Genomic DNA, 15,034 nt, shown 5'->3' with positions numbered 1-15,034 from the left:
TGCCGAAGATGGAAATATTTTTACTGTGAAGCCATAAAGTACCTGCCCCGATCCTTCACGGTCGATACCTGCGAGTCTCACGAAGGGTTCGCCTTCTGGTTAAGCTTCTATATGGAGAAAAATTATGGAAGCTGAAGGGCTGCTTAACAGTATTACCATTTTCGAATTCTTATATTTCAATTTTGCTTTCGTTTTAGCAAATAAACAGAATATGTAATGTCTCCAATAAATGTAAAACGTAAAACTATAACAAAATCAGATTCTATGCAAGAGAAGAAGAATCACGTGTGCAATAAAATTGAAATATGAAATTACGAAATTTCATCATTTCAGTGAAAAGAAATTTCATTGAACAGTACAGAAATGGATAAAGCGATATAAATAGCAACATGCTAGAATCATAATACAAGTTTTTACATAGTCCTTATATAATGATGTAAACTGAAAACACGGAATTTGCATGTATCATTTCCTGGATAGTAGACTGATGAAATTAATCGTGAAATAAACGAAGTCAAAGATCTTATCGATACTACTATGAGTTAATATATTGACATAAAAGAAACCACGCAATTAATTAACATTTGTAATTTAAAATATACGGAAAACTACTAATAATGTATCGATTTCTTTACGTATAGAATAACTAGATGATCAAATTTGTGAAAAGCAGTCCGATTTATGTTAAATGTTTCCGATTGTCCAGATAATCCAACAGCGTACTACATCATAGTTGCTTCGTACGATATCAAAGGTGGTGCGACTCGTTCAAGGTTATCGCAGAAGAATACGAGCGAAGAATAAAAATGCGACGATACGTAAGAATATAACGTGGTAGCGAGTATAATGGGACGTATTATGTATATGCGCCGTCTGTATCTTGGTGTATGGTAACAAGTAGCAATTACAGGTGAGTGAGGTCAGTGTTAATACGACAGTCGCGTGAGAGAAGAGTTCCAAAAATGATATGGTTCGCGAGCGGCGACACCGTGTCTTCTTGCGTAATCTCTCTGTACAATACGCACAGTACAACCTTCTCTTAGGCAAAGGTCCCGGCAGTGGGCATATATGTATTAATTTAGCTTGCTCATTACGTATTGAGAGTCCTGCGGACGCTCAACGCTGGATATTACATGTTCGTGGCCATCATAATCACCGCTTTACACACTTCCACACTAGAGGCAAGGTCGCGAGATCCAACTCCTATGCGTGTGACTATATTACGAATACGAATTTCTTACCAATGTCCACCTAACATACGTCTGCTTTTTCTCTTCTTTATTTTTAGCAAAAGTCAATTTAGATCGTAGTGTCACGTGGAATTGTTTGCCTGCTATAACTTCAAGATTTGCGTTCGCGTGGAATTCATTTTCGAAGAATTTTGTTCTTAGTGCGAGAGAATCAAATTGGTAAATCTCTTTGATAAAACCGATATAAATGGACATAGAGCGTAGAACGTTCTTTTTCACGCGTGATTTTAATTCTTCGACAAAGACTTCGACTGAATGACAAAAACATATTCCTTAGAACTTATGTGAATCTATAAACATCATGAATTATAAAGTATCTATTAGAATTAATAATTCGTGAATAATTATTCACGAGAATAATTTATGAAGTCTGATTGATGGGGTTGGTATAATTTGACTTTCTTACATTAGTAAATTAACACGTTCGCTCTGTTGATCGGATTTTTATTGGCACCGTAAATCATTCCCGAAGAATATTTGTTTTTATATTGTACAATTTTACACGTGACGCATATAAATAGAGAATTTCATTTCTATCTTTTTTTTCTATAGGATGCATAGAATTTATAAATACATTTCTTTTACTTTGAAGCACTATAAATAGATAATATCTTCCAAATTATTGTTTCAAGTAATAACTACGAATTAAATTAAATTAAATTTGATTGAAGACTTTTCTACTTACTGCTTTCTACGAATTATTATGAAATTTTTCCTGCTTTCTACCGTTCTTTTCAACTTTCATTACCTTTGATTCATGCGCCGAGTTCGAGTCAATATCATCGTAAAATTATGTGCCGAATCAAATCCGAAGCATACGCCGCGAACGTGTTAAATATAATCATTCAATATTCATTCATCGATATAATATTCTTTCTGGAAGATAATCACGTATGAAAGGCGATAGTTATTAGTAAGGAAAATAATATGGCACATACAGAATCAGTGTAATAGTACGTACGCTCGTTACATTCGTCAGATATATAATTTAACTGTCGAACGATGTTAAACTACTTTTCAATCTGTGAATGTTCAATTGGTTTGTAAATCGATATTTCCCTGTTACGTCTTCTACTTCATTATGTAATTATTTACCTTGCAGTACGATAACGTGTTTCTTGTATGTACCTGAAAAAGACCTTCGTCCACAACGAGATTCCAACATTCTGAACTAGCTTGGTATTGTTGTTCGATGCTCTGTGAATGAGACTTAACGACAAACTGCTGCACGTCATTCATGTGTGTCTGTTGCAGTCAAAAAGCATTCGTTCCCTCGACAGTTTCTTTTAAAACAATTGAAAATCGTCGATTTCTCGAATCGAAGCGAACAATAGATCTCGACTGAGACTAATGAAGCTAAATTCTGCGACAGCGATAGCCATTAGCCATCGCAAATACACGAAACAAATATTTGTACTGTCTCTCGTATTCTTATGTAGCGATCAGTTCCTCCGTTGTCACCGCGAATACAGTATCATCGTGTAATTAATATTCGCGTAATGTCGCGGATTTTCAACAGTAAATCATGCACAAAAATGATCACAAAACGAAGCACGCACTTGTGTATAACTGTCACGGTGCTCTTAAAGTAATCAGATAAAACCGAATCGATTTATCAATCGATAATGCCTGTTGACTCTAGTCGATTTTTCCTCGTACCTTGAAGATTGCAACGAAAATAAATAATCCATGTATACCAAATTATACTATATCACGAAATGGGGTAGATTTCCTTCGAATCACACATTCTACCTTATATTCTTACTAAGCCTAAGTCAGTTTGAAATTTGGACGATCTTTGTCAACAGAAACACTACACTTCCTCGCGTCACAATCGCCTTTCTATATAATTAGCGATTTAACCCGGGACTCCGTTTCAACGATGTTAACGGGTCAAAGTTTTTCGACGAGGGAAAAAATGGCACGCTAATTTCCCACAAGGTTTACGTTTACTTCGAGCCGCATGTCGTCCGCGAGTGTTAGTCGCGGCCGCGTTGCCAGGAATACAACGCGATCACGATCGTGCTCGGCAAGGATCATGGTAGGGGTCCCCGAGTTCTCCGATTGGCGGCAGTTTTCAGGTGTAGTTCTCCACGTGCATGCACCAAGTCCTGTGCACGTATGCATTGCGTCACGTTCGCGTCTCTCGTTGCCCGACGAGGACTATCTCGGTAGGTCATTGTCACGATCCTCCTCCCGACTAACAACGTGACTTATTTCGCCGGCTATTCGCGACGTAAACGTAAAAACGTCCAACCTGCGAGTCTAGGAGAGACGTTTATTCCACGAAGAAGCTTAACACGTTGACAGCCGTAATAATTAGAAATAATTATTTTTAGTCCTTTCTGGCGAGAATTGTTTTATCCTTGAATAGGATAGCGGTAACGTTGTTCAAGTGTCGAATATAGAGGAAAGTAGCCAAATACGGAATATCATTTTGTTCGTTGAATTTCGCTTTTACATACTCGTCCGCAACAAATATACGATTTTTATGGCTATTCAGTTGCGTTATACAGGCATATACGTTCAATTTAAGAGAAGTCCTATGTTTCTAACGTTATGATCACTTTTCAATATTGAAGTAACATTAAAAAAAAAAAGACATAAATTGTACTTCGTCGTACGCAATAGGAAGCCAAATATCGAACACTTGAAATTAGGTACAATATCTTAAAAAAAGTAATTTTATTCTTCTTACTGATTACAACGCTTTGGTTCATAAAATCACATTTTTAAAAGATAAAAAGCGAGTTATTTGAGATAATCAGATATTCACACGTGAAACTCTACATGAGGAAATTCGTGATGTACTCAGAGTCTGCACATTAGACACTTGATCCATATTTCTCCAGCAGAGTATTGCGAGAAAAGTTCTTGCCAAAGTAAACCGGTACTAAAGTTTAGCTTCTAACTTATAACCGTTTGACAGATATTCATTTGTCAGAGCCTTAAAAATTGCATTATTCAATAATAAATTAGCTATACTGTTCGATACTTGCCTTTTAACTTGCATATTTTAATTTCCACTATTTCCCCCACCCCTCCAAAAAACTGTATTTTTCACTGTTCTTTTTTACTAAGAAGCACCATACGATTTACATGTGACGGTGTTTGAGAATCAATGAATTTTTAATATTCGCAGCTTTTGTAGTAACTTCTCTGAGCCTCAAATTGTGCATTTCACAACAGGCAACGTGTTAAAATCCCGTCTTGAAGCCGCGTCTTCTCTCGTCTCGTAGATTTCGATCTAAGCGACAGACGTTCGTTGCATTAACATTAACCGATCCTATCTCGGACGTTACGCGCATCTTATGTGTGTCAGTAGGTTCGAAGAAATGTGGTAGAAGTTGGAAAATATAGTGCAACCTCAATTACCGAAACAACTATTTCTCTTTGTAGCCAACTCCGCGTTTCTCCTTTCTGAGACGCGAGTTTCTTCCCGCTGTTATGAGCTCTTTTTTCAGTAGCGTGATTCGAAATGGTATTAACCTTCCGGAGCTCTAATCTATTAGGTACATAGGAAATCTTTTTAGTAATATCTTTTTGACGGACATATTGTTAAAGTGAATGAAATTTGCCGATGATAAGTAGCTATTATACGTGCAATACATTAACACCGGAGTCATCAATTCGTCATTTTTAGCGGTTAATATATCAAATACGAGAAAAGCTTTTTATAGATATCCTTAAACAGATACATTGTAGAGGTACGATGCATTAACGCCAGAATTATCCGTTTTATTAAATTTTCCATCGAAATTTTGTACGCTTGCAATAATACATTTTTGAAGATGCGAATGATTGTAAGGTACGTGGACGAAAATTCGAATTTTCCTTTGTATCATACGGTTTTCACGTAGCTTTCACTGTGGTCTTTTGGGTAATTTTATGTTTCGTGTTTCACGTTTCAGTTATTGATAATTCTACTGTTTATAAACTTTTCAGTGCTTAAAGACTTGAAAATAATTAGTATCTATATCCAGAGTAAAATTGTTAATATAATAAAATATATAAGAAATATATAATATATAACAAGTAATAATAAGTAAATATGTGACTATATTGGTTATATGTTATAATATATATTGGCAATATAACAAAATAAACTGATATAGGTATTCACATATTTGATAAGACAACTAGATCTTTGCTATTATATTCGTCGAACTACATGTGTCATTTATCGAAAACTGGTATTAGATATAGATAAGTTGTTTTAGAATTAAGTCATTTAAAGTGTAACAAATCGCACGCGACATATACATACATTGAAATTCATATAAATACATTGAAAATATACAAATATCAAGCTGTTTTGATAGAAATTTAATATCGAAGACATCGTTCGTACGTCGATGTGCTATACATATTTAGAGCTTGTAGATTTGCAATAAAATATCTTCGACTGTGTACGATGAATAATAATAACGTAAATTTATGAACAATACAAACTTAACAGACAATAACAGACAATCAAAACATTTTCTTGTAATCGTCATCCTGAAATTCAGATCAGTTTTTTATTTATAAAAATTAATGAAAATACGAAATTCATTGCAGGATAAAAATTGTTGGTTATGAATACTGGAGTTTTCTTTAACCTAATTGAGTTAGACATAGAATATACATAGTTTGTTAATTATAATCTGGAATATTTAGTACTTTAGTATTTTTTAGTATAAATGCATTTTATGAGAAAATGTATAAAACAAAATTTAACGAACTAAGATAAAATATATTCCAAGTCATAAATAAAATGCGATATTTATTACGTACAATCGCTTTTTAATTTGCTACAATTTTCTCATTCTAATAATTACTCAGTTCAAGAATGTAAATTTTATTCCCTTCTTTTTTCACCAGCAATTTAAATCTCCCGAGTAAATTTTCAAATAATCAATAATTATGATAATTGTATTGATATTTGAACAATTATGACAACTGCATAATTATATCAACATTAGTCACATCTATAGTGATCTACATGCCGCTACATTATTACATAAAGGCTGATATTGTTCGTATAAACGAAATGCATAGAAACGTGAACTAAACGTTTGAGATTTATCAACTGACGTTGAAATATGATTATGAGATGTAATTTTCAAGCAACCTAATGAGATAGAAAGATATGATTTCAGATCAATGGAATTATTCCACCTGTTTTCATAAAGCTGCGAGTATGTACTATGCGCTATTTATGGTTCATAAATAAAAACATTTAATTATGGAATAATTATACCAACTATATGCTGCCTTTGTAATACACGTATACGTATGTTATAATAATATTGTTTACGATATCAGCTAACTTTTAAATATCTATATTATTGAATAATTAATCTTGAAAAGGTCATCCTCGTAGAAGAAATGTAACTTCAACAATTTTGAAACTTACACAACTTATACAATCATAGAAGTTACAATTTATGAAATAAATTTTTAGAAGCAAGAAGGTATACCAGAATCGAATTACGTAGAGTTAATTAGTAAATGAAAGTTTTATTAGCTTGAAAACCATTTCCTAATAACGCGAATATTGATGATTCCTAACAAAAAGTGTCTGGATACTTGTTAATAATATAAACATACATATGAATATATGTTATATAATAATATGTAATAATATAAACATATACATAAATCGATCGTTGAATATAATTACTTAAAGCTAAACGGCGACACGTTTCATTAACAATCGTCTTACTCGATGCTGCATCGGATGAAAAAAAAAGTTAATGAAAATGCTAGTTTTTCTAGAATTACACAACTTGGCACATTGATATCCAACAGGAGATAACGATAAATTGAAGAAAATAAAATCAAGGTCGTACGTACTTGCAAGGAACGATGGTGTGGATGATGGGGATGATGAAACTGCGGTGTGTGAATCATGTCGCCGGTCTCAGGATCCTCGCACCTGGATGACTTCGCGACCTCGACGCTGCTCGAGCTGGTAATAGCCGACTCGTCCTTTGCACTCGTGGATTCTTCGATGCTATCTTTTTCCTTCTTCTTCACTTCCGGCTTCGTTTCCTATATAAGCAATCTTCATATTATAATGCCAATGTCAGCTTTTCGTTAACGACAAGTCGCTCGAATGGTTAATCAAACTGCACGATTTTGGGATATTTTACATTGTGAAAGATTAAACCTTGGCTGGATTTATTGTATTTTCATTAGGATCATTCGATTTTCCCGTATTACATCGTCCAAAAATGGATGAAATATTTTATCGGTATACCTGAAGTTTAAACTAAACGTATCTTAAATATGTATTTTAAATATCTCAGCTCATTTTAAGTAGGTAAATCTATTTAATCGTTTATTTATTTATTCCACTTGTATCGGAGTTGACCTTGTAATTGTAATGATAATACATAATTTCATTTACTATGCTTTTATAGTAAGTCGGGTATAGTCTAAAAAGAAACGGCTGGAAAATTCGTACAGGTATAATTGGAATTTTGATCATAATGTTAATATTAGATGAAATATTCTATTTTCTGTATACCACTACCTTGTATTTGTTATTTATTATTTCCAAAGATTACAGTGATGGATCGCAATTTTATATTTTTATAGATGGATAATAAATAGACAATCGAAAATTAAAAATTTATAACAGATATAAAACTTTAGAAAGAGCCACACGTTTCTATCTTGGGGAAGATTATCGCTACGTCGCTATTTTATAACGCTATAATAAATTCAGTTAATTAGATACAAAAATGAAGAACTAAATATTTTAACATCGACTTAACAATTCTACGATGGTGAAATAAATGATAAACTATCACACTGTATTTTTATAAAGTAAATTAATATAAATACAATTTACTGTAACGATTTGAAAAGTCTATTTTAAAATGTTTATAGTCACAAACTTAGGATATGTGTACTATAATTGTATAGCATAAATAAATATACTCTAAATTAGAGTTAAATGACTACTGAATCTTTCTAATGATAATTGTGAAATGATTTCAACAAACAGGATGGAAAGAAGTGACTCTCGTTTATAAGACATTATAAAATATATTAACACCTATCAAATATCGATTTTTGTTATATTCGTTTTTAAAGAGAAACACGGAATAACCTGAAATATTGCTAGCAACCATAGAAGAACAAGTGAAATCAATATATTACTCTATACACGCAATGCTAAAAATAAAATCCTTCTGCGTAGACTTAATGCGTACACTTAAGAATAATTAGTACATTGCCAATATTCATGCAAATTTATACTTTTGAAGACATAATTAAAAAGATAGAACCTCGCTGGAAAATTGTTTCATGTTGTAAGAGATACTACACTTTAGTCAATTTACATATTTTTTCATATTACATACATTCGTAATTCATGTTACGTAGAATTTTGTATTTTCAAATTTCTTACAAATGCATAAAAATCCGCAGTCTAACGATTAGAACGTAGGCGTAGAAAATAAGAAAAATCTCTCTGCCTACCGAGATATATGTCGCAAGAAGCGAAAGCTATTATTATTATTATTAAAGAAAAACAATTCCAAAAATGAATACGAGATAAAGCTCACTGAAATATCAGCAAATAAAGATCGAACGAACCTCTGATTGAGCCTCATCGAGACCAACAAGTTGTAATGCCTCCTCGAGGTTGAATCCGTCGGGAAGACCCAAAGTATCGTTGTTGAGAAGGCCTTCGACGTTTGCGCTTCCTAAGAGGCCACCTTCCAGTAAGTCCGAAGGGAAATCATTTTCGAGTTCTAAAGTGTTGGTTAATCCCAAAGAATCGTCGGCTAGCCCGGCCAACGGGTGATTGTCTAAATCTAACGACGCGTCTCGAAGGAGTTGATCGTCTTCTTCGATCGCGTTGTTTCCGTTCTCCCCTTGACTGCCGGAATTGAGGATATATTCACCTGTAACACAAGACACGTTGAGTTCAAGCAGATCGAACATTTGCCAGAGAATCAAGGTCATCGATATCGTTCAAGAGGAGAAAAATTGTTTAATCGTGAAAAAGCGTTATTACTCATATTCCAATCTGTCGCATCAGTCTCATCTAATAGCGACTTTTGTCCCGCCTGACTCACAGAAAGAACGCACGCGATCAAATTATCGGTTGACGAAACATAAGTAAGCGTAAACAGAATCGCGTGCCCAAGTACGACTCTTAAGGATCATTTAAAACTATTTAATTGCAGTTAAGATTGTATAGTACCGGATAGATTGCGTACTTTAATTCTCCACTATTACATTCCGCACGTTATTTATTGACAACTATAATTCATCGCTTGCTATCCTTCTTTCTACCAGCTAATAGCAGACCTCGAAATGTGAGAGAAATATTTTTGAGGGTGGGACGCGCGTTACGATTATATGCAGGTTTAAGAATCGTAGTAGTGTAAATCGGTTTGCTGCTATCTTTCGCGAAACGGCGTATCGTTGTCAAAGATTCAGTATATTTTTTCAAGTTGTGAAATGTACCGAGACGGAAAACAAAGTTATACATGGGTAGCTTAATCAATTGCGAAACTATAGAAACGATGATTCTAAGAATTGAAACTGGATTTTCAAAACTTTGTCTTACACCACTATAATTTTCAATCTGTCGTATATGAATAGAGTATATAAAAATATATATTACTTTGTATGCTGAATTCCAAGCCATGGTTCAATATTTAGAACTTGTATCGCTATATTTTTTAATATAATAAAACGATTAAAAGATTTGTCACAAATCTTAAACGCAGCAAAAGATGTTTGTTAGATCACGTACGTTTAGTTCAAACGTTTAATTCTTTGCACTATTATATCACATAATAAAAGTCGTCTTTCTTTCACATAGTATCCTTACAAACATTCTTCATATAAAGTTCACTAAATAAATCACTCGTGAAAACATCATCTTATTATTATTACATCTTAATATTATTGAAAATATTTCATCAAAATCAACACTTTACACGATCAGCGATACATCGTTATTACATGTACAAATGAATATTGGTAAATCGATGTGACATGTACGAATCGACGCATACATCCAAATCTGTAAAAATTCTAGAAACGTAATATTTCCACGAAAAAATCTACCACGCGTTATATTCATTTGACGATTGGGCGTTCGAACATGTTTAAAAAAAAGATTATACATAAAAATGGTTCTAGGAGGATTTGAGCAAACCGGATTCTCTGTGACTCGACTAAAACTCGAATCGTCTGAAGGCGCAGCACTCGAAAACTGACTGTAGCCGACGGACAGGTAAAATTTCGGAGGAGGGACAGGAAAGGAAAAAAACGTAACTAATTGAGGGACAAAGGGGTGTTGTTGAAGATCCACCTGCTGGTTTGAACAACCCCCAAATGTTCCCGCCCCACGGCCAATCGCGCGTCCCCGTTTCTACCCTACTTCATCCCTTACGCACGCTCCGAACGCGATCTCGTTCTACATTTACCTTACCGTCGCTCTTCAAAACACGCAACGCACCATCTACAATGCGTACAAATTTCTAAAGTGCTTGTTCTTCGAATCGATGCTTCACTACGCAAATATTGTACGTCCACTTTTCGTGAAATTTGAGTTTTCATATACAACTGATAGAGTCCTTCACTGTTCTTTACACGACTCGTAAAAATTACATTTATATTTATTTCGTAGATTTGTGAAAAATAATATTTTTGTTTATTGTATCTGATAGAGATATTTTTAAGAACCACGATCCATCTTCGTCGCTTTATGCGGTTGGAAAGGGTCAATGCACGATTTGCAACCAAATTTTATGATAGCATCGACGAAGATAAATACAAAGTAAAATGTATTTATTTATACATATTTATTATTTGTACATATTTATTTATTTATGAAGTAGCATCAAATTTTTAAAACTGTTTCTCTCGAAAAGCGCTGAAAGCGAACACACATAATATCTGTGTGGTAAGCAATCGAAATTAGGGTTCGACGTTCTCAATATTTTTTAGCTTCTAATGTAATGATGCATATGGGACATTGCATGTAGTTTCTTCAAAACGTCATACATATAGCCCTATTCATAAGTATTAGAATAGTTGCGACAAAATGAGATAATCCAGACAAATCATTAGATACTTAATTCCTCGACGCTCGTGCCCGTTGTTTAACTATGAGAATACGAGAATGAAAGAGTACGACGATGAAAGGAACTATGCGATGAATTTAGATGTGTGATACCGTACGGTAATAAATTAATTGCTATATACACGACCGTCAACGGATTGAATAATAATCTGGACAGTCAAAGACAATCTACCTGCAGAAGGAATTTCCGACGAACAATTACTCGCAAAGTAAAACGAAGTAATCCGCGGTAATTTTTACGTTCCACATATCACGTAACAAAGACATGGCTACGTTAATTAAAAGCAAAGAGCGAATCTTCAAAGTGACTCTTCGCTGTTGTTTCATAATTTATGTAAAACGGATAAGAGGACTAAATTTCAACAATACGTGACACCTGTATCGAGATAATAACTTGACATACAGATTATTTGCAGGGTACGCGACAAATCGATTGCAACTTTACCAATGGCGCAAAGCTTCGCTCTTTCCGCTAATTAGTCTCGTTTTGGCGTGCGCAGGAAAAAAGAAGTTAAGAGACGGAGTGAGAAATTTTCGACAGTAGATAGAGGTCTTTTCGTTTTTTCCTTGCGAGCTGATGTTATTAGAGATAATAATCTCATAAAATAATAATTCTTCGAAGGCTGCTCGAATACGGACAGGTCGGAGCCGAACGACAGGCGGGTCGGCAAAAGAAGAAGAAGAAGCTTTTCGTTCTTCTGCTGGTCATGAGTATGGTATCTGCGAAGAAGGAAGATCCCAGCTTGGGATGGCTATTACATTAACGAGTAGTGGCGGCCATTGTCTGGCCCAAATGCGTGCCAGACCGCACAATAATGGCCACCTATAATTTAGGAACTTCAAGCATTCTCCTCAACAGACTGTGCACCATTTTTTTTCAAATTTAAAGAAAGCATAAGATATATTAACCACGTATGTGTTCGGAGGAAGATAATTCTCGAGTTTTATTTATGAAAACTGAACGTCTTAGAGGCGCGAACGAATGAAGATAATAATAATAATAATAAAAATAATAATAACGATAATGATTTCATTATTTAGGAGAAATTGAATTGAAATGTAATTTATTTGTTTACAAGTTATTTAGTTTTTATTTCATGATCATTTGTAAAAGTAAAGTGCAATGTCAAGCTTCGAATGAAATATCTAAATAGATAATAAAACGTAAAAGTTGTTTCGTTTCTTTTCTATTAAGAAAGTTGTAAACGAGATTGATGAGCTATGAAACTGTCGACATTTCAGAAGTAGACAAAATGTTTCATTGGAAAATATTTTAAGATGCTATACGGTAACGCATGAAAATATTTCATACTTGTTGAAACCTCTTGTACATACAATATTTTATGCGTGTTACACGAAACATTCGCTCGTATAACGAGACTCTATCATTATCATGATCTTGAATGAAATCTGAAAATGTACCTAAAAACTACAAGATATTTAGTAGAAATAGTATATGCATTCATAGAGATCGTAAAAGTATTTAGATACACAATTTAATCATTGCATTTAATTTAAAGGACACTTATTATACGTTTAAGATGACTGCTGTATATACTAATTTTTTGTTCAATTTACGTTTGCGATAAATATGTTATAACTATTATGTACCTGGATTTCTTTGAAACCTTATCAGAATGTAATCACGACAACTGTGTCTTATTATAGTGCTATTACAAATTTAAAAAAGTATTGTATAAGCTATATATTATACCCATAAAAATGTTCTGCGGCGAATGTCAAAAATACCTTTGTGAATAGCTGCATGAAGCATCCATTCAAAAAGATTTAATATATTCTTAACAAATGTGTAAAAATATGTAATATTATTTTATCATATGTTTTTTTCAGTATCCTTCCCCTCTGTGCTGGAACGGACTTCTAGTTACATTTTGTTATGGTCTACTTTCCTAGTCATCAAACTTATATGTAATACAGTTACGAGAAAAGTAAAAAACCATAAAAGGAACTAACCTTATTCATTGATGGAATTTATGTAGAACTAACTTTTTGATAATCCAATTCCATAAGCTCTACGCTAAGACTTTACTACATACACGTTCGCGATAAATATACAGGGTGGTTGGTAACTGGTGGTACAAGTGGAAAGGGGTTGATTCTACGCGAAAAAAGAAGTCGAAAATATAGAATAAAAATTTTTTTTTTTAATTTTTCCATCGAGGCAACGATCTACAGTGAGATCCGTTATAACGAGACGTGATAAAGTGCACGCATACCGAGCGAAAATTCAAAGTCGATTTTCTCGAAAACAAAGCCTCAAACGAAAAATTTTTATTCTATATTTTCGACTTCTTGTTTCGCTTAGAATCACCCGCTTTCCGCTTGTACCACCAGTTACCAACTACCCTGTATATTCTTCTATTAGTTTGCCCGAAATGTTTCTTTCGTTTTACAAGGAAATAATAGACGCACAATGTTTTTTGTTTTATATTAGTTTATTGAATTATGCACGAACATAATAATAAAAATAGAACGAAATGGATCTTAATTCAATAAAATAATATAAAACAGAAATGTTGTTCATCTATTATCACCTTATGAAACGGAAGAAACTTTTCGGACAACCTAATATATACGTACTTTTTCCAATTTGTTTCAATTTTTACCAGCATAAACTTGATAGTCGTGTCCTGCTACGCAGCTAATAAAATTCGAAAATGTTTTATATAACATATATCATGTAGAATGTAACGTAGAATCTGTCCACGGTAACTGTACGAATACTTTTGCGGGTCGCAGTCTATACATATTTTTATCGAAACCCGGATAGAAACCCGAGTAGAAGGCAAAAGAAGAGCGAAAGAACGAGATGTCTCTGGGGAACGAATCTTTTCCTGTTTAAATCCAACGCAAGAGCGAATTCGCTGGATCACGGTGCGTCTAATGGCGCGGTTCTCAGTCTTCTTCGATTCTACGGCTTCTTTGAACTTGCGGTCGGCTTTTTCCACGGCCACGGGAACGTCGACAGATCATTTCTCACATTTCGCGCGCGCCTAACGACCATTTTCTTTTTCTTCCATAGCACCCCTGCACCGTCGCCCCTTTTTCGGATAATAATTCCTGCATTACTCGACAAAATTTTTCGACCAATGGCCCTTTGGGCCGAAGCGTCGAAAAGGTACCACGCCACCAATGTTCGTGCCTCTAATGCCGCATCCACTTCCTAGAGACTCGTACACGAATGTTTCAATGCCAGAGAGGCGAAAAGAATTCTACGATACGAATGCGCTAGCACGATTATCCTTACCCTTGTGGATGATAAATATATCGGGGACAAATCTTATTTGCAGGCCTTGACAAAAGGGTGCCAATGACCGATACCGACACGCTTCCAATTCCATTTGACGTCTCATTTTCCCGTTTGCTTAGTAGACGCGCGAATGGGCGTGCAACGTGCCCTGTGCGTCACCTGGTGCCACTATAAATAGCCTAACTTATAATCACGCTCATTGATTCTTGCTAGATCATTAATTGTTGTCGTTGACCGGTGTCATCGATGCTTATCGAGCAACGTTTACCGGAACGTATCGACCGAACAACCATACAGAATGTAGAATCGGAGTCTCAACGTTAGGAATGGTTAGAGTTCCTTGTCTTTCACGTTCTTCTTGGGTAGGATTTTTGTTGTAATATAAAATTAATTTTTGATTCGAAAGAAATATTT

At 34.4% G+C, this 15,034-nt stretch overlaps 1 protein-coding gene across 8 annotated transcripts in view; it reads right to left on the bottom strand.

Moving 5' to 3' along the window:
• The window catches only part of cnc (NFE2 like bZIP transcription factor cap-n-collar), a 110,932-nt gene that overhangs the window by 34,046 nt on the left and 61,852 nt on the right, over positions 1-15,034 (bottom strand). For all 8 annotated transcript variants that reach the window (XM_069118541.1, XM_069118540.1, XM_069118539.1 and 5 more), the window contains exons 4-5: positions 8,841-9,151; positions 7,089-7,286 (exon numbers count right to left, since the gene is read on the bottom strand). In XM_069118541.1, coding sequence (XP_068974642.1) covers positions 7,089-7,286; positions 8,841-9,151 — 509 coding nt within the window. The remainder of the gene's footprint in view (positions 1-7,088; positions 7,287-8,840; positions 9,152-15,034) is intronic.

This window comes from Bombus flavifrons, chromosome 8 (genome assembly GCF_040668555.2).
Source record: "Bombus flavifrons isolate JBK064 chromosome 8, iyBomFlav1_principal, whole genome shotgun sequence".
In the NCBI taxonomy this organism is placed as follows: Eukaryota; Metazoa; Arthropoda; class Insecta; order Hymenoptera; family Apidae; genus Bombus; species Bombus flavifrons.
The sequence above is the reverse complement of the archived record's forward strand: the minus strand, read 5'-3'. Positions and strand labels throughout refer to the sequence as shown.